This window comes from Bactrocera latifrons, unplaced genomic scaffold, assembly GCF_001853355.1.
Source record: "Bactrocera latifrons isolate USDA-ARS-PBARC rearing strain unplaced genomic scaffold, ASM185335v1 scaffold_89, whole genome shotgun sequence".
Taxonomy (NCBI): Eukaryota; Metazoa; Arthropoda; class Insecta; order Diptera; family Tephritidae; genus Bactrocera; species Bactrocera latifrons.
The window spans coordinates 526,056-552,457 of record NW_017537589.1 but is presented as its reverse complement, the minus strand read 5'-3'; the positions used below and the strand labels follow the sequence as shown (position 1 = coordinate 552,457).

The window sequence follows — 26,402 nt, the reverse complement described above, 5'->3', positions numbered from 1 at the left end:
TTTGGTTTTGAAAACTGCACATTTACAGAATTTTATTTTCTTTAACATACGGGTTTATCTTTAAAAATGTGAATTCTCTTGATGCCATAGCCAATTACCGGGAGGACCTTCAAAAAAGGTATCTGGCGGTAGAAGATATTTCTGCCTAAAATTCAGAGTTGCATAAAAATCTATATTAAGTATAAGGTATTATTCCTTCGACGATTACCTGATTAATGTATCTATGTAGGTCGTTGTGTAAATTTTAAGTTAATCGGTTTAGCTATTTCGGTGAATTTTCCTCTGAAAGCAGTGTTTCGATAAAAATGCGTCAAAAGATTACTCCGATTATTCTAGTTAAAAAACTCTTACAAATGCGCTCATATCTCCAAAACTACTTCCAAAATAATCTTCAAGTTGTAGTAGAATATGGAGATAAATATCGATTTCTTGATTTCTTTAAAGGCAGACGTGGATAATACGCCTTAGTCGCTTCAAAACACTTGGAAATCGCTACTCTCTCAATTATTATAGTAGGACTTGCAGCTACTAGAATATCTATATAATACTAAATCTTTTTGGAATTTTTTCTGAGTACCCTGATTTTCCTATACATTCGAAACGACTAATGAATACTGATTATTCATATATTAGTTTTATTTCGAATAAAGAAGCAAAATGTTTCTAAATGCACAGACATGCAGTGGCAATAAATGAACGAAATAATAATGATTATTTTTTTTTTGTCATTTTGTGGTCATTTACACAGACAAGTGAACGGTCAAAAGCTGAAAATTGGAAGGCAAACAATATGCTATGAGAACAAGATCATTACTTAAGCTAAAAATGAAAAAAATAAAATTGAGAAAAAAAAACGTTAAAAAATGCAATTGATGGGAAGCGTGTATGAGGCAGAGGCAAGAACCATTATTTTAGACAGCTTGTTGTTAGTGTTACAACAAACATAACGGCGTCTGGCACTGAATGAATGCTGAAAAAGTGTTCGCTCATGCATATATGTATGTATGTATGAATATATGTCAGTGCTCTAGCATGCGAGCATTATATTGACCAGATAACAAATAAAGGCAAACCAGCGGCAGATAAAGTGGCATGCGATTGACATGCGATAAAAATGCAAAAATTCCAACTGATTTTCAAATGTGTAAGTGTATGCTGCATGCGTTTATCAAATATTTGATGAGGGAATATATTTTTTATGGCTTATATGGGTTTCAACCAGTTTGTAGCAAATTAAAGATTACTTTCCAGCAAACTCACAAATCGAGTTACATAGATATTATATTCGTTGATCAGTTTCTGTTATCTTCAAAAGTTATGAGTTTTCACCGAAGAATTGGCAAATAATTTCAATTTTTGGTTTTTTTTTTAGCCAGTTTAAGAAGCTTACATACTCTAAGCTATCAGTGTTTGTCATTGCAACATTTTAACATAACAAAAAACCTCCATATTTTTACAAGGAAACATACATGTACTTATACTAAAAAAAAAATCAAGAAAGAACGCTAAATTCGGTTGTAACTTTGATAATCTTCATAATTGCAAAGATTTCCTTACAAGAACTTGGTTTGTATAGGACAGTTTGTACGCCAGCTATGTTAGATTAATCCGGTAGGACAATGTGCCACGTATAGACAAGCTTTTATCTTTTGCGATACCAGATAGAGTTCAATTACTAGGCCCATGAGGAGTAGTGATCCTTTAGGATGCCTGTGCTTGACGCGTATTTCAACCTACTCCTCCAGTGTTTCATATTGTGGTAACCCCAGATGCTTACAACGTAGTCTTCCCTGGTGCCTTACTTTAGACATTCTATGTTTACTTTGAATCTTCTTTTTCAGTTGAAAATTGGGGTAATATAGTCGATGTTTGCCAAACCACCATTACCCACCGAGCTATGTCCGAAGGTTATATGCATATGTAAATTCTCCTGTAGCCGGATCTGTCTACAATCATATAAAGTATTCGCTAGCTTTTTCACTCTTTCTTCCTCGTCGTGCTTCCACAGGAGTTGCTGTCCAAAGCGTTAGTGATTCGACCTGAACAATTACACCGTTGCTTTAGATAGTAACTCGTGTATATCTCGTCAGATGAAAAAGTTTTCTATTTTTAGCACTTGCCTTAAAGATATGCAGAATCGTTAAAATCATGTACAAGGTGGCAGAAAAAATACTGTATCGAAAAGATTACAAGACCGTTGTTCGTCTAGTCACAGGTCACAATCTAAAGGCATCAGATGCAAGCGGAGTGGGCATAAGGCATGCAGAAAGTGCAGGGAAGTAGCCATGGGAGTAACGCTGGAACGTCTTTCTTGTTTCAGTTCGGCATTGCTACTATTATTTAAAAAATGTTCGCCTTTCAAATGAAAATCAATGTTCCAATATGGATAATCAATCCATTGAATTTTGTGCTCGATCGTAACGTTGCGAGGTAGGCAGCCTGTGTTCTCTCACGGCACTCCTCGTCGTACCAGCTGTTCTTTTGCACTTTCCGAAAACCAATGGTTTCGGTTGCATCTGTACGTAAGTAGTTTGAAATGCCGTCCCACAGTTCTCTTATACCAACTTGTTGACGAGTGCTCTCAGAGAGCAGCAATGCAAACCGAGTGGACAAACGTTCGGCTGTCTGTTGTGATTGCTTCTCGACGTCGAACCTTCCTTGAGTTTGACGGCGTGCGTTTTTTGCTGCACAGAGGCGGGTGCGAATCTTGGCTGCAACAAGATAGTGGTCGGAGTCGATGTTAGGACCTCGGAGCGTACGCACATCTAAAACACTTTAGACGTGTCTTCCGTCTATCACAACATGATCGATCTGGTTGGTGATTTCGATACCTTCTTTGCCCACCCTGGCGTCAAATGTCGCCAAGCACGATTTTGACATCGTGGCGGGTGCAGCTCTCATAAGTGCATTTCAAGCACTCTTAAAAGGCATTTTTGGTCACATCGTCCTTCTCTTCCGTGGATATGTTGAAGAACCTCGCTTTGATGTGGCTTGTGGCTAGACGTTCATTCTCTCTCCCACCACGAATCCCACACCAAACTTGCGCTCCTTTATATGGCCACTGTAGTAAATGCCACAAGGACCTACTCGTCTCTGTCCTTGTCCCGTCCATCGTATTTCTTGGACGGCGGTGATGTCAGCCTTTATTTTTACGAGGACATCAACCAGCTGGGCAGCGGCACCTTCCCAATTAAGGGACCGGACATTCCAGGGGCATGCCCTCAATTCGTAGTCCTTATTTCGTTTCCCATGGTCGTCATCAAAAGTGGGGTCTCTCATCCAAGGTTGTTGTTGCTTTTTCATTGGGAGCGTTTTTTTTACGTGGCGGGTCCCAAACCCAGCGCACAACCCTATGCACGGAATGTTTCGCCTTCTCACTTTAGCTCGCCTTCAAACGGATGTTCTTAGGCTACTCAGAGGATACTTGGTCAAAGACCGGAAGTCGTGAGCTGCTTGAGTTATATGTAAAAGAATCGTTTCTGGCCACTCCCAAGGGAAAGGCGATCACAGAACTTTTCTCACTTGCGTGAACACATGACTCCATCCTCCCCATTGAATTTTGGACTCTACATAATTACTACTATAATTAACACTAGACGTGCTTTGTTATTTGACTCGACTGACAATCATCGCGTTTTGCAAACCAGGACAAAATAGCGAGGCCCGAACATGGTTGAAAATGTTCAATATTCTGCAGAACTTTTGCCTTCGTAAAAATTTCATTTGAAGGCATAACAAGCAGGGAAAATTATACGTGCTTCGGTTAAAAAAAGTCAATCACTTATAATCGTGGCACAAGAAACAGGAGAACGCCATATATAAGGTCACACCTAGTGCGATAAGTTAAAAATAGATGATTTTGAGAATTAAGAAACACTACTCTCCCAATTGTTTTAACCTAGAACCAAAGGACATATTTATACATACTTTTATAATACACAGTAAAATTTTTAAATATTTTAGTTACAAGCGATTTCAGTCTAAAATTGCGTAAGTGTTACCTTCAAGCGACGAAATTCCCCGACTATAATTTCAAAATTTTCAAAATCTATCTTAATATTCTATTTATAAACCCATAAACACCATTTTCCTATTTGTAATAAAAATGTTTTTTCAAATAATCTTATCTAATATGCAATGTATTAGCACACCTAACCACATGCCACATTATTAGTCATAACATTAAAAGAAAAATATACAAAAGCTTCCAAATAATAACAATAAACAACAACAAAGTAATAAAAAGCAAAAACACCACAAATACCAAAACAATCGCGATAATATAGAGCATACAAAGAGGAAGAGACAGTTGAGGCTCTCGGCTAACGTACATTACTTATTCATAAACACACTTTGCCGAAACTAGCCAAGTTTTTTGTTGTTATATCATCATTGTATAAATATTTTACATAATTCGCTATTTTTAGAACATTTTAACACTTTCTGTTGCGCCACGTTGTTATCATTAATTTTTTGTTCGATATAATTTGCTTTTGTTTCGGATGTTTTATATTTCGAATTGCCTTTTCGGCGGCTGTGTTCACTCAAATTAGGCACAAAAATATGTAACAATTCATATATGCGATATATATTTTTAATTTTCCTCTCAAAGCGCACATACTACGTCGCCGACGAATCAAACACATAGCATATGTACAAACCGACAGATCGCTGTCAAGCATACTATATTTTCATATAGTGGAAATATGCAAAAGACCGCGTTCAGACAGAGAAACTTTATGTCATTGTAGCACAATTTTGTTACGCATTAAAACTCACCTGCAATAATCTATTTAAAATTTTATAGATATTTTGTCATATAAAAAGGTTCCTATAAATGGATTTTATTTTGATCGGACAGCTTGTCCGACAGCTATATCTGATCTTAATAATATGTTTGGATATTATGCCGTTATTTTGGACCCTAATCTGTCTCAAATTTCTCAAAGATATTTCGTCAAATAAAAAAGTTTTCCATACAAGGACTTTTTGATCAGTCAGTTTGTATGACATCTATATAATCTATATACTATAAGGGTCCGATCTTAACCAATATATTTGGAGATTCTATCATTGTTCTAGAAAATAATCCATGCCAAAGTTATGAAGATATTTATTCAACTAAAAAACCTCTTAATACCAGGATTTTATATTGATCGGACGGTTTATATGGTAACTAACATAATATGTATATATTATGGTGGTCCGATATCGGCGATCCGAACTAATTAGCAGTTTCTTTAAGAGAAAAGAACGTGTGTAAAATTTCAGATCGATATCGAAAGTTGAGGGACTAGTTGGCGTACAGACAGGCGCCCATGTCTAAATCGGCTCAGCTTGCCAAGCTGATCATTTATCCACTTTATGGGGTCCACAGTGATTACTAATGAGTGTTATAAACTTTTTGGCAAACTTCATACACTCTGTTCAAGGTATGAAATTGGAAAATACAATTTTTAAAAAAGTTTCCATGTCTGAACACAGTCTGAACACATGCAAAATTTCAACAGAAAAAATTTCCGCCTGCTTCGCTTTTAACTTTTTCGTCTTGTTTGCTGTAATTGAGTGTGAATGTCGACACGCCCACTCAGTGGCTGGCACTTTTGACGTGGAATAATCCACGTAAGTGCATGCAAGTTCAGTGTATGTGTGTGTGTGCCATATGATGCTGGTGAAGGCTCCACGTCGCTGTGGAGCGTTGCATACATTTGCTTGGCTAACATGTTGAGGTGTTGCATGCCACTGGCTACATGCAACAGTGTTACTGTATATTAATATGTCCATATATGTATATACACATATTTGGCATATATTACTACAATTAAATGCATGCCATTGACATGCCACACGCGCACACGCGCTGTCAATTTGCATAAAAAACTAGAAAGTTCACACTTGCAACGCAAATAGCTGGCAGGTGTGTAATAAAGCGAACGCGAAATTTTTCTGAACTTGCAACACCAAATTCAATTAAACACCTGAAAACACGGCTTGTATGTATATGCGTATGTAGTTAAGGGAAAAACACATAAATATGTAAGTTGGAAAAACTACTTGCAACATCATATGCATACTATATGTATGTATGTATGTATTTGAAAACGCTGAACTATGTTGCTGACGAAAAAATTTAAAAGGAAATATGCCAAAAATGCAGCAGCGCATTTTATTTCATTTTCCATTGCTACAAGCTGTTGCATGCCGTGTTTATTTATTTATAATAATGTTTTCGCGCTTCTGCAATAACTGTTTAAATACTGAAATGCTTGTTTGTATAGATAACCCGGAAGTAAATGCACTAGGTCCAAACTGTCTCGTTTCTGTTACATTTCGAGCTATTAGTGATTTCTGTTTATTGTGTAGTGCTGTGTTCATATACAGCAACTTTAGTTTTTGGAATTTAAAAGAAAAACCGGCTGATTCGAAAGTCTACAGTCAAAGACAAAGTTTTTTTTGTTTTTTTGCGAAATAGCGAAAAGTCCTACTGTGTTTGAAAGTTGAAGTACACACCAAAAACCAAAAATATGTAGATACTCCAACTTCTTAATATTGATTTCTTTTTCTGCAGAATTTGACAGTCTAGAAATGTAGCGTTCAAGTATTTTTATGGAAATATAAGACATGACTCAAGCATCAAGTACATTCCTGTTACGTGAACACGATTATAGTGGTAACTGATAGCCTTTACACAACAACAATGCCAAAGCAAGTTAGGCTAGGTTATACAACTGATCTCAAGAGTGGATTTCGCTCGGGCTGATTATGAGCAGTTCTTTTTGAAGGCAGAAAGAAAACTCCAACTAAACTGGATGTATAATGATGTGAGATCCAAGATGCTCTAGGTTTCATCTAGCAGAAAAAAGTGTTTAGTTTTATCAACATAGTATTCAAACAAGCAGCTTCAATGAAGAGCTAAAACTCTACTATTAAGAAAAACTTAACCTTGTTGCCGGTGAAATGCGACTTTTGAATTTTTTTTTTACCAGCGCTCACCGTACCGTACTGCGCCAGCGCTCATCAAGTTCCCACAAGTTCGATTTATCTAATAATAACCCCAAAGAGACAGAGGAACTCCGACCCACTTTCATCCCAACAAGAGTGTTGATAAGATGGGCCTCTCTTATCAGCTTTAGAGTCTCCAGCAATACTATAGCCTGATACGCGAACTAGTCTTAACCATAAGTAACCCATTGCAACCTAGGCTTTAAAAACGCTTCAAGGATTATGCAACTTGAAACACATTCCAACAAGCCTTCACCCTTCCGCAAAAAAACTCACTGCATCTCTCCCGTCGGCTTCTGTCTTTAGCAGCTTTTTCTTCCTCACAGCTTCCTTCCAATTATAATAGCCAAGAAAATATCGACAGCGCTTGATTCGGTGACTTTGGGATCCGAAAGTCCAATATGAATTCAAACTGATAATTCCAATGTGCTCAGACACAAGTTCATTTAGATAACCGGCTTCTCTGGGTCTACAAATAACATTTCTTCTATTACGACGGGTGCTATGTGCATAATAGATTTTTTTTTTTGTTTTTTTTTCCTTTCCATTTGTTTAAACTTACACGAGTTGCTTCCCTCAAAATATGTTCAGTAATGAAACTCATAAACTAATACTTCGTCTGCCGTCAAATGGATGCGCGTATCTTCTAAAGGTTAGAGCTGACTAAAATTCATAAGAACTTAATTCTAGTAGTGCCATCAATGTGTCAGCCTATGTATTCCAGTTCACTTCGGGAGCTTGCATCTCCACTTATCCATAGGGTATATTTCCTGTGACGCGCCCAAATATAAACGGACTTATATTTTTCCAATTCATAGTCAATAAATGCCACCGTAGGTGTGTATATGTTTATACATATCCATTCTATTTACATTCAATTAAAATTTGTTCAATTCAGTATTTTTTTGAAAAGCTTTTGCTTGCGAATTGCAGCACAATTACACGCTTTCACCGTAAATGCGCTAATTCTGGGCCAAAAAATAGTGGTATCTGCATATCGTTTCTTTACAAAGCTAATGAGTGAACACAGACACACATATGTAGTTGATTTGTGGAGAGTGAATGAAAAAATAAAAAATCTTGCGGTCGAAAGTTAATTTTCATCAATATCCATTGATATCACAATGCTTATTTACTCTGTAATAATATAAATAGTTAATAGATTATGGTAAAAAGCCAATTAAGTTTTTTATTTATTTGATTGATGGCATGCGTTTCATTTAAAAATATATTATTTTTTAAGTTTTTTAAATTCAACTGTTCTAATATTTAAAATGAAAGGAATTGGAAGGAAAATAATTGCTCTTTGCTATGTTCGCAAGTAATTTCAATTTCATTTTTAAATGATAAAATACAAAGTGTAGAATAGTAATAAAAATAAACATAAAATGTACTAAAAATATAAAATATCGTACTAAATTTTTTTATCTGCTGCAACATATATAAATACTATCCACATCACCTTATAACGCAATATTTATCCAACACTTTTTTTTTTTTGTTTTTTTAGAATTTTTATACATTTTTCTAAATCTGTGCAATGTTGATTGATTTATTTTTATTTGTTTCATTACAGCTGAGCTCAACAACCACAAATGGTTGCCACTTAATGTCTACCTCACCCACGCAAACATATGAAATACACGAAGATGTTGACGCGAGACTGTTGATAAGCCATCCGGAACCAACACAAGAGACAATCTCACGGTGAGTAGTGACAAATACATACAGTGTCTAATTCATATAATCCATCCATAGATTGCCATCGCTTAACGATTTATCTATCCATTCAGTATTTGCTTACCATTTAATATTGTATTTAGTGATTTCTAATGCAATTTCGTAGCCAAAGCTATGGTGTAGTTATAACGTTCGGGCAACACACGTTAAGAACAAACAAAACTCCTTAAGATCACTAAAAAAAAAAAAAAAAAAAAAAAAAAAAAAAAAAAAAAAAAAAAAAAAATGATTTGACAAATACTTTCAGAGATATGAACGTATAAAGAAGTTTGTTCTTTGAATTAATTTCGATTTTTTAACCACCCTTTATGCTGATATACCTAGTGCTTATCCATTATAGAAAACTTTCGTGACGGCCAAATTTTCAAGAGAGAGTAAAGAAGTCATCGGTTTCCTTATATTGCTTTAGGAGAGCTACTGGGAAAAAGGTGAGGACTTTGACCAAAAGTGGTGTGTGTTATCTATAAGCTACCGTCGTCAAGACAACGATGTTGTATTAGTCTAATAGATGGCGCTCGAAAAGGCTACACTCGATATAATGTTTGAATATGTCCAAAATGCGACTCTCATCGGCATCTGCGATGCACTGGGGGTACACCGGCAATAGCACTTAAGGCCATATTACAAATAACACTCGTAGACATTGCGGGCTGGTGTGCTAAAACTTCACGTAACCCCCCATATAACTAATATTAGGATTTTCGGACAGCTGTCTGACTTTACTCCCTATGATTGTTGGTTGGCCATTTGCCGATTCGCTTTAAAAATTTAACCTGTGAACCGTAAATGTTTCCTCGAAACACTTAAATCAATATGCTTTAAGCAATTGTCTTCTCTTAGCACTGCCAGAAAATCTTCAGATACTTTATTTTACTAAATATTAATATACATTGCTTTAAATCTTAGTACCTTGTCTAGGCTCAAACGAATACCAAATAATATTTAAAGCTATAAAATTGCTACAAGTACTTTTAAGATTCTAATATAAATTATAGAGGCCCCCTGTATTTTACAAACAATGACAAAATTAATAAAGACACAAGTAGGCAATCTTCCGAAACAAATTCGCAATTTTTACTCTTGTTTGTAATCTGTCAACTTGTAATTTCATAAGTCAACGAAAGCATTTTACAACCTAATATTTTGTCTGGCAAATTAAGCGTCAACCTGAATTGCCAAAACATATAAAAGCGTCGTAAAAATGCCACATTCTGGCTACATTTTTCCCAATTACAAATGTACTAAAAGTTTTTAAGTGCTTCCACCACATTAGTCTAGGTAATAAATAAAAAATAAAACTATTTTAAATTCACGAGTAGTTGTAATTATTTGTAGACGATGTCTCTATTAGTGAAGGTAGCCACTACTTTTGAAACTTAGAAATAAAAATTTCATAATAGCTTAAAATAACAAGTTCTCCGATATGGCGAGCTTATTGTGACCATTTAAAATTGATGCATGTTTGTATAAGTAGGAAATCAGAAATAAACTCGGAAAAAAATTTTAGAAGTCATTCTCACACGGTTTGATATTAAACGAATTAATTTGGGCTGTATTTCTCTCAGCTTGTGTTAATTATTGGGCTTGTATAAGGTCTAGTAAAAGAAAGTGTTTTATTTTTTTATTAAATGTCAAAGTAGAACGCTTCTGGGCGATTGCTTCCCTCATTACTGCAGTTCGACCTTAGAGAAGCAACTTTCGCACTTCAGAAATGGATCGTTTTAATTGTCATTCAGAAGTGTTTTGCATAGGGAATTCAGCCACTGAGTCTTTTGGGTTAGCTCAAATGTTCGGATCAGAATCATAAGCACTGTTGATATTTTTTAGTCATCGCATAATAAAAAATTATCTTTTTGCTAGTGTCCATCCGTGAAGCATAATTGACAGTACTGAGTAAAGTTTTCCCAAAACGGTGGATACCGATGGATGACTGATGAAAAGTAGGAAATTTATTAACCGTCGCCGAATTCCCGAATACATTTCTATTTGGAAAATTTGGTCGGCCTCTGATTTATAACTCTCAATACCCGATGAAATAATCATGTGACAACTTTAGCCGTCTTCTGTTAAAGTGTTTATATAGAATATAAAATATAAATTTCTTAAAAAAACGTCTATTTTCGCTTGCCTTTCTTTAATCTTTAGAAAATTGTCTACTTATCGATGTATGATAGCATAGCAACCCTTATTACAGTAGATTTTACTGTTGTCAAAATCAGGAAACTGAAACCCCCTTTCCCTCAAAGCAAAATCCTGCTAAAGTATCCAAAGCAAGTTAAGAGGCAACAACATATCAGTAGACTTAGTAGTAATACTTAGTTATATTAGGCATAATTTCTTAATAATCTATCATAACATGATCCAACAACCTTTATTGTTATATATAATTTTTCATTATCCTATATTCATTACATATCTAAAACAATATCAATATCATTACTGATATTTTCCATTTGATTGGCGCCATAAAATCACTTTCAATCAACTCACCGATGCTCTCTGTCTACTAAATACCGCAACATTGTCATAATGACCCTAACATCATGTAAAATAATTTCAACGCATTCCACATCACTTTTAACCCGGGCATGCAACATCCACCTGCCACTCATAACACCAACACTTTGACTCATGATTTCCCATCTACTAACCAAACCAAAAACGCAGCAAACAAAATGGCTTTGTGCCACTAAGCACAACAACAATACCAACAGCCAACCATTGTGCTAAAGTGTGCGATCCTATTCATTCACAGCAATCGACAGATTTAATACAAAAGCAACAAAGCGACGCAGCTGCAACCGAATTGCAATTAGAAAGCGCGGCAACTTTTCAATTCACATCGCCGACTACAACATTTAAGCGCAAAAAGCAACAGCAAACACAGAAGCAACAACAACAAAAACAACAATTCGAACAGCAATTCCACAACAATAACAATAACTGTGGTGGCAATCAAACAGTGGCAGCAACGGTAATTAATAATTCACTGGCAACCGAAGCGTCGAAGCAGCCGAAATCAAAATCACCTAATCGCAACAGTGCGGAGAGTGGCAATGTGCAACATGCAGCAACAGTCGACACTTCGATTATATTGAATGGTATAGATGTGGCAGCAACAGCAAAAGCAACAAAAGCGACAAAAGCAATAACGGTTGACGATATTTTAGCAATTGGCGGCGGCGGCGGCGGAGGTGTTGGTGCGCACAACAATACAATAACGACAACAAGGCCAACAACAAGCATACGTACACCGCGCAATCGCACCTTGCCACGCATCGCAACAACCACAACAACACCGCGGGCTGCATATGCAGCTGACAATCTCGATCTAGTGGGCAGCCACACAGGCAAAGCGCCGCTCAACGGTCACAACAGGCGGCAACGTGCCACAGCCAAGGTGAAACAGCCGCCGCAGCAACAGCAACAACAACAACAGCAGCAGCAGCAACGGCAGCYAGCACTGCAACAACACGCACTGCCAAAGAGAATGACCGCAGGCACTGCTGGCGGCAGTAGCAGTGCGAGTGGCAGTGGCAATAGCAGCAATCACAGCAGCAACAGCAACAGTAACAACAACAACAACAACCGCAGCAATACACTACACAAAGAAAACAGCGCTTTCATGGACAGTTTGGGTGCACATTTGGAGTTGGTGGGTTGGCGTAAGAAATGCCTCTACGGCCTGTTGGTGCTGCTAATGCTGCTCATCATCACAAATCTGGTGTTGACATTGTGGATACTGAAAGTGATGGAATTCACGACGGTGAGTAAACCAAACATACGCAACACCACACATACACACATGCGCTCTAATGTTGCTGGCAACAAATTATGCTTATGTACTCATGCCACATGCCTCGGCACAAAGGTGATTGTTGTGACACACACCGGTTCGGTTGAATTCCATTCCATTCGGATTGAATCGACCAGTTGACATCAGGCATGCGGTATGTGTGTGTATGTCTGTGTGCGCATAAATCACTTTGCATATTTGCCTCATTAATCGGCACAATTGTTGTTAATTGACCTTCAATGGTTTCTGTCTTATCATCATTGCAGGATGGCATGGGCCAGCTGAAGATAGTGCCAGGCGGCATACAGCTCACCGGTCAGGCGCTCATAATGGATATGCTGCGTGCATCGACAATACGCTCCAGGCATGGCCAGCCGATAGCGATAGGTAAGTGTGTTCCTCATATATAGTATATACAAAAATATATTCTTCTGAGTGTGCGTGTGTGTGCGGCAAAGACGTGCAACTCGCTGGAGGGTGATAAATGTTGGCATAAACGCATAAACGTACGATGGATTGCACGTATGCATACTTATATCAGATTTAATATCTGTATATATATACAGTGTTGGGCAAAATAATGGAATCCAGCTGGTTGCATCTGTTGCCTTCCCATATTTCTAACACCTGAAGTAATATTTATTCAAATTTGGTTTTTCAACATACATATGTGCAAAGTGTCTTCTCAAAATACTGATCTTTTTGAATATAGAATCTACATGCACAAAATATTATCCTTTTAAATTGTTAAGTATTTGTTCAAAATAGGTGTTCGTAGTTTGCCACGAATTTTAAACACTCAGAAGGAACCTATAAAATATGTATATAAAAATTATCAGCATAAAAACTCAGTGGATTTTGCCATGTCGGCTTGTCTGTGTATACTCGAACTAGTTCCTGAGTTTTTGGGATATCTGGCCAGAAGCCACTCATTTGTTGGAACCTCCGAAATCGGACCACTATAGCATATGCATAGCTATCATACACACTGAACAATCAGCATCATGTGCTTGTATGGAAAACTTTTTTCATTTGAAGAGATTTTTTCTCCAAATTTGGCATGGGTTATTGTCGGAGGCAATGGTACAATCTCTGAAGAAATATTTCTAATCAAGTCTTTATACCATATAGAGGACTGAACAATAGAAGTTCTTGTAATAAATGTTTTGCATCTGGGAAGGATCTCGGTTAAGTCTGCATGAGTGCCTGAAATATTATCTTGACATGTTCCTTTCATGTTCTCAGTTTTGGAAATAGAAAATGGTAACATAGTTATAGATCATGGGAACACAGAAGATAGTTGGTGGAAGAAATTCGTTGTTTCATCAAAAATTCGTTATCTCCAATCCAATGAATACCAATCATTTCATTCATGTGAAACATTGGTTAGGTTAGGTTATGGCTGGCTGTCCATGCCACACTAAGATCTAAAGGTCCTTTGTGATGCTAATGGAGCTTTAGTTTAATACGAGATGAAGCTTACGTCATGGAGGAGTTTAAAGTTGCTGCATAGTGTAATATAGGCTAGATATCTAATTCTGGTACTGCTCCAACCCCTTGAACTGCGGAACTGTTATATATAAGCCTAGTTCTAAGTATAATAAGGCCGAACAGAAGCAGAGTATGACGAACGTCTCTCTCATATCTACTACTTCACAGTACTTTCTACACGTTTTTTCGTTAATAATGGCCATCGACTCGCATATAATGCCAGTAAGTTGTGACCTGTAGCTAGACCAACAATCGTTTTGCACACTTTTCGAGACTGTGTGAACAAATGCGTGTTTTAATCCGTTTTCTTGCAAATAACCTTAGCGATTCTTCTTGACCTCTGCATATATCATCTGTTACTCATTCGTCTGTCAGCCCTTTCGAAAATTTCATTATGTATCATTTTTAGTAACTTGCGTGATTACTGAACTGATCTCGTAGACAGGCGGATAGCACTTTTTACTTTTGGTAATCTCATCGGTTATTTCGTTTCCAAAAATGGCTGTTGACCTAGAACCCAGTATACATATTTGAAGCCTTTCTTTGACAATCACTACCCGAGTATCCAATGCCTGCCCATTTCTACTCAGTGCGATATGAAATTATTACTTTAATAGCCGCTTCACAATTTATTCATGCCACTGACTGCGTTATCATCTGGAACAAACCACCCGAGACACCAAATAAAATTCTCTAACTTCTCCTTCTCGTACTCTCTCAGCCAAAATCTTAGTAGAAAAATTGGCATCGATAGCAATCATTTCATCATTTTAGCTTTTTTACTAACTTCTGAGTGAAATGCTTACAAACACAAACAAAATCGTATAAACCACACATGAACTTGAGTTCGACTCATAACCAGAGTCATCACCATACGCTTTTATCAAGTCATTTATAAGAATGAACAACTACACTTTCTCTTTTATTGAAATGGCTATAACCTTAACATCTATTATTCGATTGACATGAAGTAACATATTAGCAATGTTGATCCAGAAACAATTACTTAACCAGTTGCAGGGCATACTTGGGATCATTTTTCAGCATGAATTCACCTTTTAAGATAATTTCATCATCCGGATATGGTAGCATTACCTTCATCAGTATATTAACGCAGTTTGGAACACACATTTTTTCTTTTATTCAAGATTTTTCAACAGTTTCGAAAAAATTCCTTTTGCAAAAGACTGTACTTTTACGAGATGCTTTTTTTGTTTATAAGTGGATCTTTAATAGCTGAGTGTGTTTTGTTTTTTCAATTGCTCTATTTCCTATTGTCCGGCTAAAAACTGATGCTGGTAATGTGTTTTTGAGCGAAATGCTTTTTGTGCAATAATTCTGCAATTTTTCTTCTTTTTGCTTTCGTTTTTAATTTAATTTTTTATAATATTATGTTCCGCAGTGCATTCCGCGACCTATTTTTACACATAAGTAAGAATTTGGTTTCAACTATAGGAGTAGATGTGGTTTCTATTATTTTTCCAACACTGTATATATATATCTATAAGTTACCCACAAGTATATATGGTGTATGTGTGTTTGTGTGCTGCCAATGATATGCAAATTTGTTTGTCTGCGATTTGCGGCAATTTGTACGCCGCCAGCATGACACACCGCTACCAACACACACACACACAATTATGCACATTTGGTCATATGAATATGCATTAATAAGCGTATGAATAAATCTACAAATGCGTAAACATTTAGTCGGATAATGTTTGTCTGATAACGTCACGGCGCGATAAGATATTTACGCACGTAATTTATTATGGTGATGTCCCTATTAATATTCAGTTTGCATAAATTTACAAATGCTGAGATTATGTGGCGCTTAAAAGCCTATGGCCAACAACAAATTTCATCTTACACAAGCTCAGATGCAGAAATCAAGCATTCACTTCTACGAAATTAGTTGCTTGTCATCTTTCGTTTATGTTATTTTAATACATTATTATTTGTTGGCTTATGTTGTTTTTATACATACATATAGCCACTCCCACCCGTAATATAATATTTACTTGGTCAGAGCTGAGCATTAAGAATTTCTCAATCTTATAAAGATAAAATTGCTTTAAAAATTAATTCCTGTGAAAATATAATAAACTAACCAGCAAGACAGTCTTTTTACATAAAATACTCATACATATAGAATTAAATCAAAGATTTAAAACGTTATGGTTTATCCATTTGGAGCACAAATGAACAAACTTTCTACGTATACTTACCACATAGCTTAAATACCAGCTCTTGGAATATATTTCAGAATGTTTTGCCAAAATTATGTATGATATAATGCTTCGATATCGGTCAAATAGTAACTACTCCAAACGGTAGTTCCATAACTTGTTCTCATTTTAAAGGCTATTTCATAATGCCACCCTTATAGAAACCCGCATTCCCATTAATACATAACTGGGCCAAGCGATTTTCACAAGCAAAGACATGCAAAGATAGCTATCAATTAGGAACTCCCAACCCAGCTACCCTAGTTTGTAGCAAGTCACTACGAAGTTTTGATGAAAGATTTCCTTCGGAAAGTCCCATTGTTGAAAGTACTGAACCGAATTGAGAATTAAGAGGCACTTAATTGGTTATTAGAGTATTAAGATCTGAACCCCATGGTTTTCGTTATTTCCTTTATCAAAGAAAACATGCAAAATGTATTGCATTTTACGCTAGGGCCAATTTTTGATGCGTGATTAAAATCTTGAATACCGAGTCAAGCAATCACTAAGCTGTCATAGATCGTATCTCGATTATTGCTAAAACCCTCTATCAGAAATGTTATTAACTTCAAAATCCGTATTCCTTAATATTTTTATGAATGCTCCTGTGTTGATTTAATCTCGATTCGAATTTTTCGATGTTTCCTTTAATTGTTTAGAGTTTCACACTCTTAATATGTTTTAATTTGGAGCCAACCGGGTTCACATTTTATATAATTTTTTTTATATTTTTTTTTAATATACTATACATACTTCGTCAGGAGGCAACTTGATGCCAAAATGTTCAAATGACAGTCTCATCATATGTATACGTTCCCCGTAGACTCACTGGAAGTCTTTGCATTTGCACACATTTTCCAATAGAATAAGAAATTTTTACAAATTTCAAAGGCTAACAACTCAATTACAAAATATGCCCTAATTTAAGATTTACAAAATTCTTTTCCACTGTAATTATTATTATTATTATTATTATTTTTTTTTTTTGTTACTTTGATTGATTGAATATGACCGTTTTATTTCCTTAGGAATGTCATTTGTGTATGAATTTCGAAGTAATCGCGTTTTCTTTTCTCACAAAAATGGTGTGTTCAGTATTCTGTGCTCAACTCATGGTCTATCGTTGCGTGTTTTTTTCTCAACATTTTTTCAAGTCTTTTTATTTTTATTTTTTTTTTTTTAATTTTTTTTTTTTTTTTTTTTTTTTTTTTTTTTTTTTTTTTTTTTTTTTTTTTTTAAAGGCAATAATGGAATTTGTTAATGAGTTGATTGACATTTTTGCAAACTAAAACTTGCCTAAGTTTCTTCATGGTTTAAAAGCCTTGGAATTTTTACAAACTTTTTTGATTTTAATTTGAAGACTGTCTAGTATCACAGATCTAAATTTCATTAGAACCATTTTAATTTTCCACGAGTTTGGCCAAAATATATATAAATGTGTTATATTTAGTTGCAAATCTCACCTATTCCCTTTTATTTTATTATGCTACCGAAAATTGTTTGCCTTTGAAGTGAGTAGCTCAATGAAATTTTAAATATGACCTTAGAAAATTAGTTGCATTCTGTGTTTATTACTGGCAATTAATATTTGTTTCTGTGCAATTCATATTTTACCAGTAATGGTTAATGGAAGATCCTTTACTGTAAGGTTGATATTCAGACTAACAAACTTTTGTAAATATGAGTAATTTTGTCTGTTGGCCTTTACTAAGTTAAGAAGATGAGATCAAATGTTTTTCAATACTCCGTATTATTTTGAAATTCAATTCTTTTAACTGCACATACTTGTAGGCATATGTGTGGACTTTGGCTGAGTTTTTATGATTAATACACTAATTTAACTTTAAATTTTAGAAAATCAGATATAAAGAAGGCTCTTCTTAATGTAATACCTTCTGGTATGGAAGTAATTTTAAAGCTTTCACAACTCGTTTAACAATAAATCAAAAACTGGGCTAGTGATATTAAAAATAACCCCTATTTGTGCTTTATAAATAGATTTTTTATGTCTTTAAAGCTTTTTTCTTGATGTTTTCTTCCATAGCTCACTACTCAGAGAACCTCATAGATAAAGATCTTTTTCTTCTTCTTTTTCACCATCGTAAACAATGCTTACGCGGTTATAGCCGAGTTAACAACAGCACGCCAGTCGTTTCTCCTTTTCCAAATGTGGTGCCAATTGGGGATTCCAAGCACAGTTTTCCAAACCTTGTCTTTGCAATAGATAAGGTTAGGTTATGTAAACTGGCTAATCCGTGTGACAAGAGTCATATTCTCATGCTGATAATACCATTTCATTTTAATGCCAACAAGTGCTCATTTTCGATTCCCAGGACCCTCATAAATCGGCGGTTTGAGCCTGTCACATATTTATTGGGGTGGCTAATACCAATTCCTGCTTCGTTGAAAATGTAGCTACCGTGATGTTTCAACCATGGTCAAGGGGAGGAAATTGCGATTCAGTAAGATACTTAGCCTTCCAACCGTAACCTGACCCATGTGCATTCAGCATGTCTTTAAGAAAACTAAAGTTTTTCATAGCTTTGATTGAGCCACAACTTTATAGTAGGAGTTTTAACAATTCTAAAATTTTTTCGACACAATCTGATACCATTTTCAATACACCGTCTTCATTCTTATTCTACAACCTACCGAATGCTGTCAAATGTAAAACTATTACTCAACTAGAAAAAAAATTAAATAAAAATTCAAAAATCACAACCTAGAATACAACTAACTTTTAGATGTAACTCTTGGTATGTGCTGCATATTTCGTGCGAACAAAAATAAGCGACCTTAAGAAATTACTAGCAACTTAGAGAAATACATAAAGGTAGAATTCAGAATTAAAACTCACCGAGAACAAATAAATCTTGCCACACTCAACACAATGTGGAGAGCGCTGAAAATACGTGTGGCACGCACGAATACATTTCACTACAACTGAATATGCGTGTCTGTCTGTGTTGGCGAGTATGCAGTTAGGTGTGCGGCGCGCGTTGACTGGCGTTGCACAATTACAGATAAAAGTAGAGAAAGACAGATGAGATTTCCACCTAATGACAACATTAAGGTATGAGCAGAAACACAGTCACAGAGAGTGGACCACAGCCGCGATAAGATGCTGAAGAAAGTGTCATACATATGTTTGGTGATGGCGGCAATTCCACCTCAGTGACCCGGATGCAATCTTTAAATTTCTTCAACGTCTTACACGTTCGAAATACACACATAGTTGTGTGCGGGGGAAGGGGGCTACCCATAACAGTAGATGAAACAAATTTCCTGTGCTCAGAGTGTCTTTTAACTTTTTGGTGTCGTCGCCAAGGTTGAGTGGTTGGCTGGTCCATTGGCCGTGAGCTGCAGAATCGTGCTGGCACAAATTTTATTTCCGTTTCCGCTATCATGTCACACTAATCTTGCGGCTTGCACGCTTATTTGTAGGAAGAAAAATGTGAGTGCGCACTATGCGCACATTTTTGACTTTACTTTTCTGGCAGCGTATGTTGTGGGCTTCGGTTAGGTGCTGCGGACGGGTGTGCCTTATTACGGCACATTTGTTATGCGGCTTGTTTTCGGTGCACGTGCACATGCTCGTCGCTTATTTATTGCTATTTATATTATATAGTTGACATTTGGTATATTTGATTACACTATCTGCGCCCACAAATCGCACTCATATTTATGTTGTAATATTTCCTTGCAATTTTTTCGGTACGACCGGATGGATGTCATCATCAACGCCGTAATTCACATTGACTGCCACAAAAACCATGAAACTGAAAACAAAAAAACAAAAAACAAAAAACAAAAACCCAAACGAATAAACAAAATGAAACACTGAACCGATCAAATAACACATAACAAACAACAACCGCCCAACACTCTCGGCCAAACATCACACATTCATATCCCCCCATAAACCAAATGGGAATTGTGGTCATCCCCACATCGGCACCATACCGACACCTCAACAAACTACACTTCATCGCACTGCTGCGATGATTACCTACATACTCGCTACTCACCTGCCGGCGGCAACCGAATATCATCAACAGAATCATCACGTAATTTTTCAATCAATACACGTGACGCGAATGGCATGCTGGAGAATCATTTATTCCTTGGGCACGATAAGCTCGAATGCTTGGCGAAGGAAATTCGCATCAATGACACCAACGGACGAAATTTATTTTCTGTAAATCAAAATGAAGTCACAATCGGTGCACACGCGTTGCGAATTGACGGCGAAGGTGGCGCCATATTTCGGGAGTCCATACAAACGCCGCATGTACGCGCCGAACCCGGACGGGAGTTGAGGTGAGTACTCTGCACGACACAAAGTATTCATAAGACAAATGCAGAAAAATATATTTTTTGTGTAAAGTTCTATTATAAAAACACTAAACATTTTGCTCTTAAGGGGTACACCTAGTATCACAGCATAATAACATGAAATGTTTTTAAGAAAGAATTTAAGCAGTTTTTGAGTTACATGTGATCTCTAAAGGCGATATAAAAACGTTTTTTACTGCCGCAATCATTCCGATCTTCATGGTGGCTGAAACATAAAAGATACCAGAACATTTTGTCGACACAAGGACCTACCTTCGCAAAAAATCAAAAATTAACAAAATGACGTGCTTTAAAAAATTAATCTTAACCTAAATTTTTGTCATTTATGGACCGGCAAAATTCGACTTTTAATCAGATATACAGAACATTCAGTAAAAGGTTGAGTGATTACGGTGTGCTGCCGAAAAAATCCACTTTAAAAATATATTTATTGACAACTGATGGTTTCGCTTTTAAAGGCTGTAACTAGAAATATATGTCAATTATTCGCTTGGGCAAAAAATAGTAAGACTTTTTAATTTCGCTCGAAAATCCATTCGTTGTAATTTTTTTAAGGCTGGTATGACTGTCAGTAACATTGCTTGGTATACGCTTGTCTTTCTGAAGTACATAAAGTGCATTTGGCGATTCTTACGATGAGCTCAACAAAGAAGTTTCATTAAATTTTGTGTGCGGAATCATATTTTCAGTGCCAAGACGTTCAGAATGTTGGAAAAAGTTGTTTGTGGCGTAGTACAAATTATTCCAAATTGGACGAAAAAGCGTTGACAACGAACCACGTCCAGAACGCCATCAACATCAACTGATGATCAACACGTCAATAAGATAAAGGAATTGTTGCTAGAGAATTGGTATTACTACTGACGATGAGCGTTGGATTTATGCTTACGACCTGAAAATTTGAAAAATAAGTTAAGAATTTTAAAATTGTGAAGAAAGTCTAACTATTAGTTGGTCATAATAGCAGTATCTATGCTGTGAACTATCGCTAAATGCAAATCCAAAATGTTTAATTTTTTCAAAATTATACACTAGGTGTGCTCCTTAATGTCAAAGTGGCTCCAATTAGTAATTAGCTAATAAAAGCGCTTAAAGGATTACTCCATTCTAAAGCTATTAAGGGACTGTTATACTCTAAAAGGATTAGAAAAGACATCCATTCTCATAATATTTTTTGGGAAAATAATTTAAAAAAATTAAAATTACTTCTAGAAGTATTTGTTGCCAATGAAATATTCGAGAAATTATTTTACTGAAATTTACTTCAAAATAGTGGCTTTACAGATGGAAAGGAGATTGCTGGTCTCCAATTTTAACGCAGAATAAAATTCCAAGCAAAAAAAAATTTTTTTTTCATAAAACTGTTCAAAATTTGCACTAAAATAATTAATTATGCAACATACAAATATCGCTTCATATTATTCTATACCAATTATCTGTTTTGGAAAATAAGGTTATATTTGAACTCAATCAGTAACAGAAAGTAGTCAATTCTTTACGATTTTTCTGGCCGTGTAGAAAAAAGCAGTTTTGAAAAAACACGATTTTCAGTTTTATATTTGATCTAAAAATATTTCAACCTGAACTCTTTTATTTTACTTTAGGTAAAGTTAGGGGCAAAAAATTTAGGTTTACTGTATTATAAACAGATCTTATAATAACATCCTCTGAGCATTTCGGGATTTGGCAACCTTTGTGTTGCAATCTTTTCGATGGTAAAGTTTGACAGTTTGTATGTATAACAACACAGAATATTTTGACATGCGAGGACTATTTTTGTTTTTTACAGTAACATAAAATATTCTTCTCGACTAAAAAATTTAGTTATTAGTGTCTTACATTTTCGGGAGGTTATTTTTTACAACTCTGGACGTGAACTAATTCTAACAGTGCATAGATGAACTCAGTTCAATTTTTGACGATGAAGCTCCAACAATGACCAGTATTTCTCGATGATAAGGTGAATTCAACTGAGGTCGTAAACCTCACTCCGTCGCGAATTTGGTAGAGGTCGCCAAAATTAATCAGTTATAGTGCCGGAAACTATTGATGCCATGCACAACCTGATATTGCGTCATGTGGCATATTGCTAAGCATTAGTGGAACTAGCATACATTCGGTATTCCTTCTTATATGACGCTATAAACACTTTCAACCTCGAGTACTATCATTCCGGTCTGAATAATTCTCTCACAAGCTATCAGCAATAACTTGCTGTGAACTGCCAGAGCTAGAAAGGTTTTTAAATTATAATACTTTACATACATAAACCTCGTTTCCATGATTAGCCACATTAAGGGATCTTCTCAGTTTAAGAGTGGAAACCAATTTGAAAAACACCATTCTGAGAAAAACGCGTTTAAAGATTGGAGTCGCGGCGTCCAAACATTTTTCCCAATTCAACAATAACCTTACGTATGAGTTCTTACTGAAATTTCCGTTATATATATCTTCTGCAAATACTTAGATATTATAATTGATCATTCCATTCCTTCTATTGAATGGACATATTAGTGTGAGGGAAAACATTACAAGTCTCTCATTTCATGTTTTCTTAAAGGCACTATGCACTATAATTTATAGTTCGTGATATTCCGGTATGATAACAGCTCTTTTGCATTTGGCTTGTTTTTTATAAAACTCGATTTAAGTATATATTTTTTGTCTTATTTATTATAACTCTCATCGAGGGTTCTCCAACTATTATATCGATCTTCCAAATTTTATGTACCATACCATTTTTGTAGTCTGTATATGTTTTGCTTCAAAAAAGGGTTCAGTCCTTTCATCTTCTTTGTCGTTGTATATTTTTCCAAGAGACGTGTGTTTGTGTTTTGAAAACAGAAAAACAAGAGAAAGTCACTTGTGGATACGAAAGATGCAGTGGCAGTTCCAATTTTTCCAATTTGCACTGATTTTATTTATTTGTGACAAAATATCAGTGCTTTGCTGCTTTTTACTTCTTCAAACTGGGAACTGGTCCATCGCTTACAGCGCGTCGATCGAAGCTCGCTTGCAGGTCCTTTTGTTACCTATAATTTTTCCATATAGCTTTTCTATGGGAGTTTATGCTTTACCGGATATCGAGATAAACCGTTCTTAGTTCTTAAAAATTCAATCACGCCCTTCACCTACCTTTTCCCGCCTTCAGATTGCACGCAAATTACTTTTCATTTAATTATTGTTATTTTATTTTTCGTTTTCAATGGGTTTCAACCTACTTTGAATTTCCTTATTTTTTCCCCCTTTCAAAAGCTTCAGGACTGGACTTCTAATACTAGTTATTCTAAACACATATATCTCACAAACGAATTGACCGATTTCTGTAAAAACACATTTTTCTTTTAAGGATTTGATATAACTACAAAAAATATGCAATCAACTTTAGTGACCCTATACAACTTTCTGCTATTTGATACTACTTGAAAGAACTGTTTTCAGAGAAAAATATTTTCTACTTTATAACAATATGTCACAATATTATATAATGTCATCCGAATGTATATTCTATAATGAGTTTTAACTCTCTTAAGTTGTAGAGTAGTGTAGATTCATGCCTATAAATTGGAGAAAGTGAAAAACAGACAACGTGAAGAATAGCCAAAGCAATGAAATGAAAGCATCAGTTGGGCAGAAAGCATATGAATCACTAGCACACTTTCAGTCCGCAGCATTTTGCTCCAGTCGATTTTATTTCGATTTGAATTATGATGTGCAACATACGCCACACGAGGAGCACATACCAGCGAAGTCAATGCGCGAAGTGTTGAAAACACTAAAGGGCCGACAGACAAATAGGCTCAATCTGCGCCCCACGAAGCCCCCGACACACACACACACACCACACATGTGCATGGGTATTCGCCTTAAGCGAGGCAATTGTCAACCGTATGAATGCGAAGAATAAATGGCTGGGCCTGCAATGGTCAGCTGCAAATTGCTGTGATGGAAAATATTGACTCGCTGGCATTTTATATGGAGCTTCTCGAATTTGTCGAATTGATTTAAAGGTGGACACATGCATGAGATAGCTCGCTGTGACGTATACCTAGGGAGTTCCGGTATGCAACAGCTGCATATGTGCAATATGTGTCTTCGCTGTTATTTATGTCAAACTATTATTTGGCCAAAGGCATTACTTTAAATATTGCAAATTATTTGAAATAAATTGATCCCATTCAGTAAAAATCACATTTTATATAACAAGAGAACTGAAATCGGCACCTTCATTTTTATATTGATAAGAAAAGGTTCGGGAAATAATATACTTGTTCAAAACCAGCAACGAACAAGCTCCAAGAGAGTTATACAAAATATACAATACATATCAAATATCAATTTTATATTTAACTAGCCATATAGTACATTTTCTACAATAGACTGGATTAACATCAGAATTCTACGCAGATTTTTCCTAAAAAGCATCGGCAATAAATCTCTAGACCTACTATACAATATGAGATGAGTGTAAATTTTAACTTTCTAACCCACCAAATCCGCTAAAACAAAATTAGTGCACTCATCGCCAATCTTCAATTAGAGACCTCAATGATCACGATCCGTGCATTCGAAGAAAACCATCGGACGCCTACTATTCTAGTAATTTCAAATTTGTGCCTTCACTTGGGAAAATTTCAGTTGCAGAAACATCACCAAAATCAACAGCAAAGATAAATATAATAGCAGACTTTATTCTGAATAGCTTCGTTAAATCCTTCTGTAATTCATATCTTGAAGGCTAGAAATTAATATATGTATTTTTAAATTATAATGGAAACGATTAAAGATTTAAGTTCTGACATTGGTGAGTTCTTACAAAAAATCTTACCCTTTCAGTTGGGACTCCAACGGCATCGGTCAGTTCACAAATGTGGCCCATATACGAAAAATATAATCAGTACCCATACTATTCGCTTTGGGCTTGTACCATGCGCCCAAAATCGAATAGTAAGAAATATGTAAGTTTCGATTTTTTCTTCAGGTAAGAAAATTTCACTTACACATAACCAATGCCAACAGAAGAGAGTGGGCGAAAGCAAGCATTGCATAGTTGACAAATAAATTCCAATACAATTCATATGTTGACGCCTAAAATACAACGTTAACGATTCTCAGGATGAAAATTTGCGAATAATTGCAGAAACTCATTGATTTGCGACCTCAACGGCCCCGATCGGTTAATAAACGCGGCAGTTATTTCATGAAAAAGATTGAAAACACCGATACTATTCAGTTCTGAGTGTCAGGATAGATTTCGAATTTTTTCTGCTTTCACACACACACACACATGTTTAGCTTACTACACAAAAATGTAAAATTACCAAAATAATCTAAAAAATCATGTATCTATTTTTGTAAAAAACAATATTGGAATTGATATAAAAATAAAGGGTTTCAAAGTAAAAAAATACAAACATTTCTTTTATTTAATTATATCTTTGGTATTCGCATACAATTTTAGTTTTACTAGCTTTGTTCTTTTTAAATTTCTATTATTTCATACTTTCAACTTATTCAATTTCCAGAAATTTTCCTAAACTCCACTCAAATCACTCTAATTTGGCACCAAAAAAATCAAAATCGGTTAAGATTTTCCGCAATTCCGAAAAAAATCGCAATTTTCTCCATTTTTACCAATTTTCCAAACTCCTTTCAAATCCCTTTAATTTGAGGCCAAAATCATTAAAATCGGTTAAAGTTTACCGAATTTTCGAAAAAATCGTTATTTTCTTCATTTTTACCAATTTTCCAAAACATCTCTTCAATATCTTCAATTTGACACCAATATC

General features: G+C 35.6%; 2 protein-coding genes across 2 annotated transcripts in view; both read left to right on the top strand.

The window, feature by feature from the left end:
• LOC108977423 overlaps nt 1–11,567 on the top strand; it is a 32,479-nt gene extending 20,912 nt beyond the window's left edge. The window contains exons 3-4 of the mRNA XM_018947102.1: nt 8,579–8,709; nt 11,498–11,567. Coding sequence (XP_018802647.1) covers nt 8,579–8,709; nt 11,498–11,513 — 147 coding nt within the window. The 3' untranslated portion in view covers nt 11,514–11,567. The remainder of the gene's footprint in view (nt 1–8,578; nt 8,710–11,497) is intronic.
• Nucleotides 11,520–26,402, top strand: part of LOC108977419 (delta-sarcoglycan) — an 18,790-nt gene continuing 3,907 nt past the window's right edge. Inside the window, exons 1-3 of the mRNA XM_018947096.1 lie at nt 11,520–12,508; nt 12,805–12,925; nt 20,316–20,577. Of these exons, the coding sequence (XP_018802641.1) occupies nt 12,233–12,508; nt 12,805–12,925; nt 20,316–20,577 (659 nt within the window). The 5' untranslated portion in view covers nt 11,520–12,232. The remainder of the gene's footprint in view (nt 12,509–12,804; nt 12,926–20,315; nt 20,578–26,402) is intronic.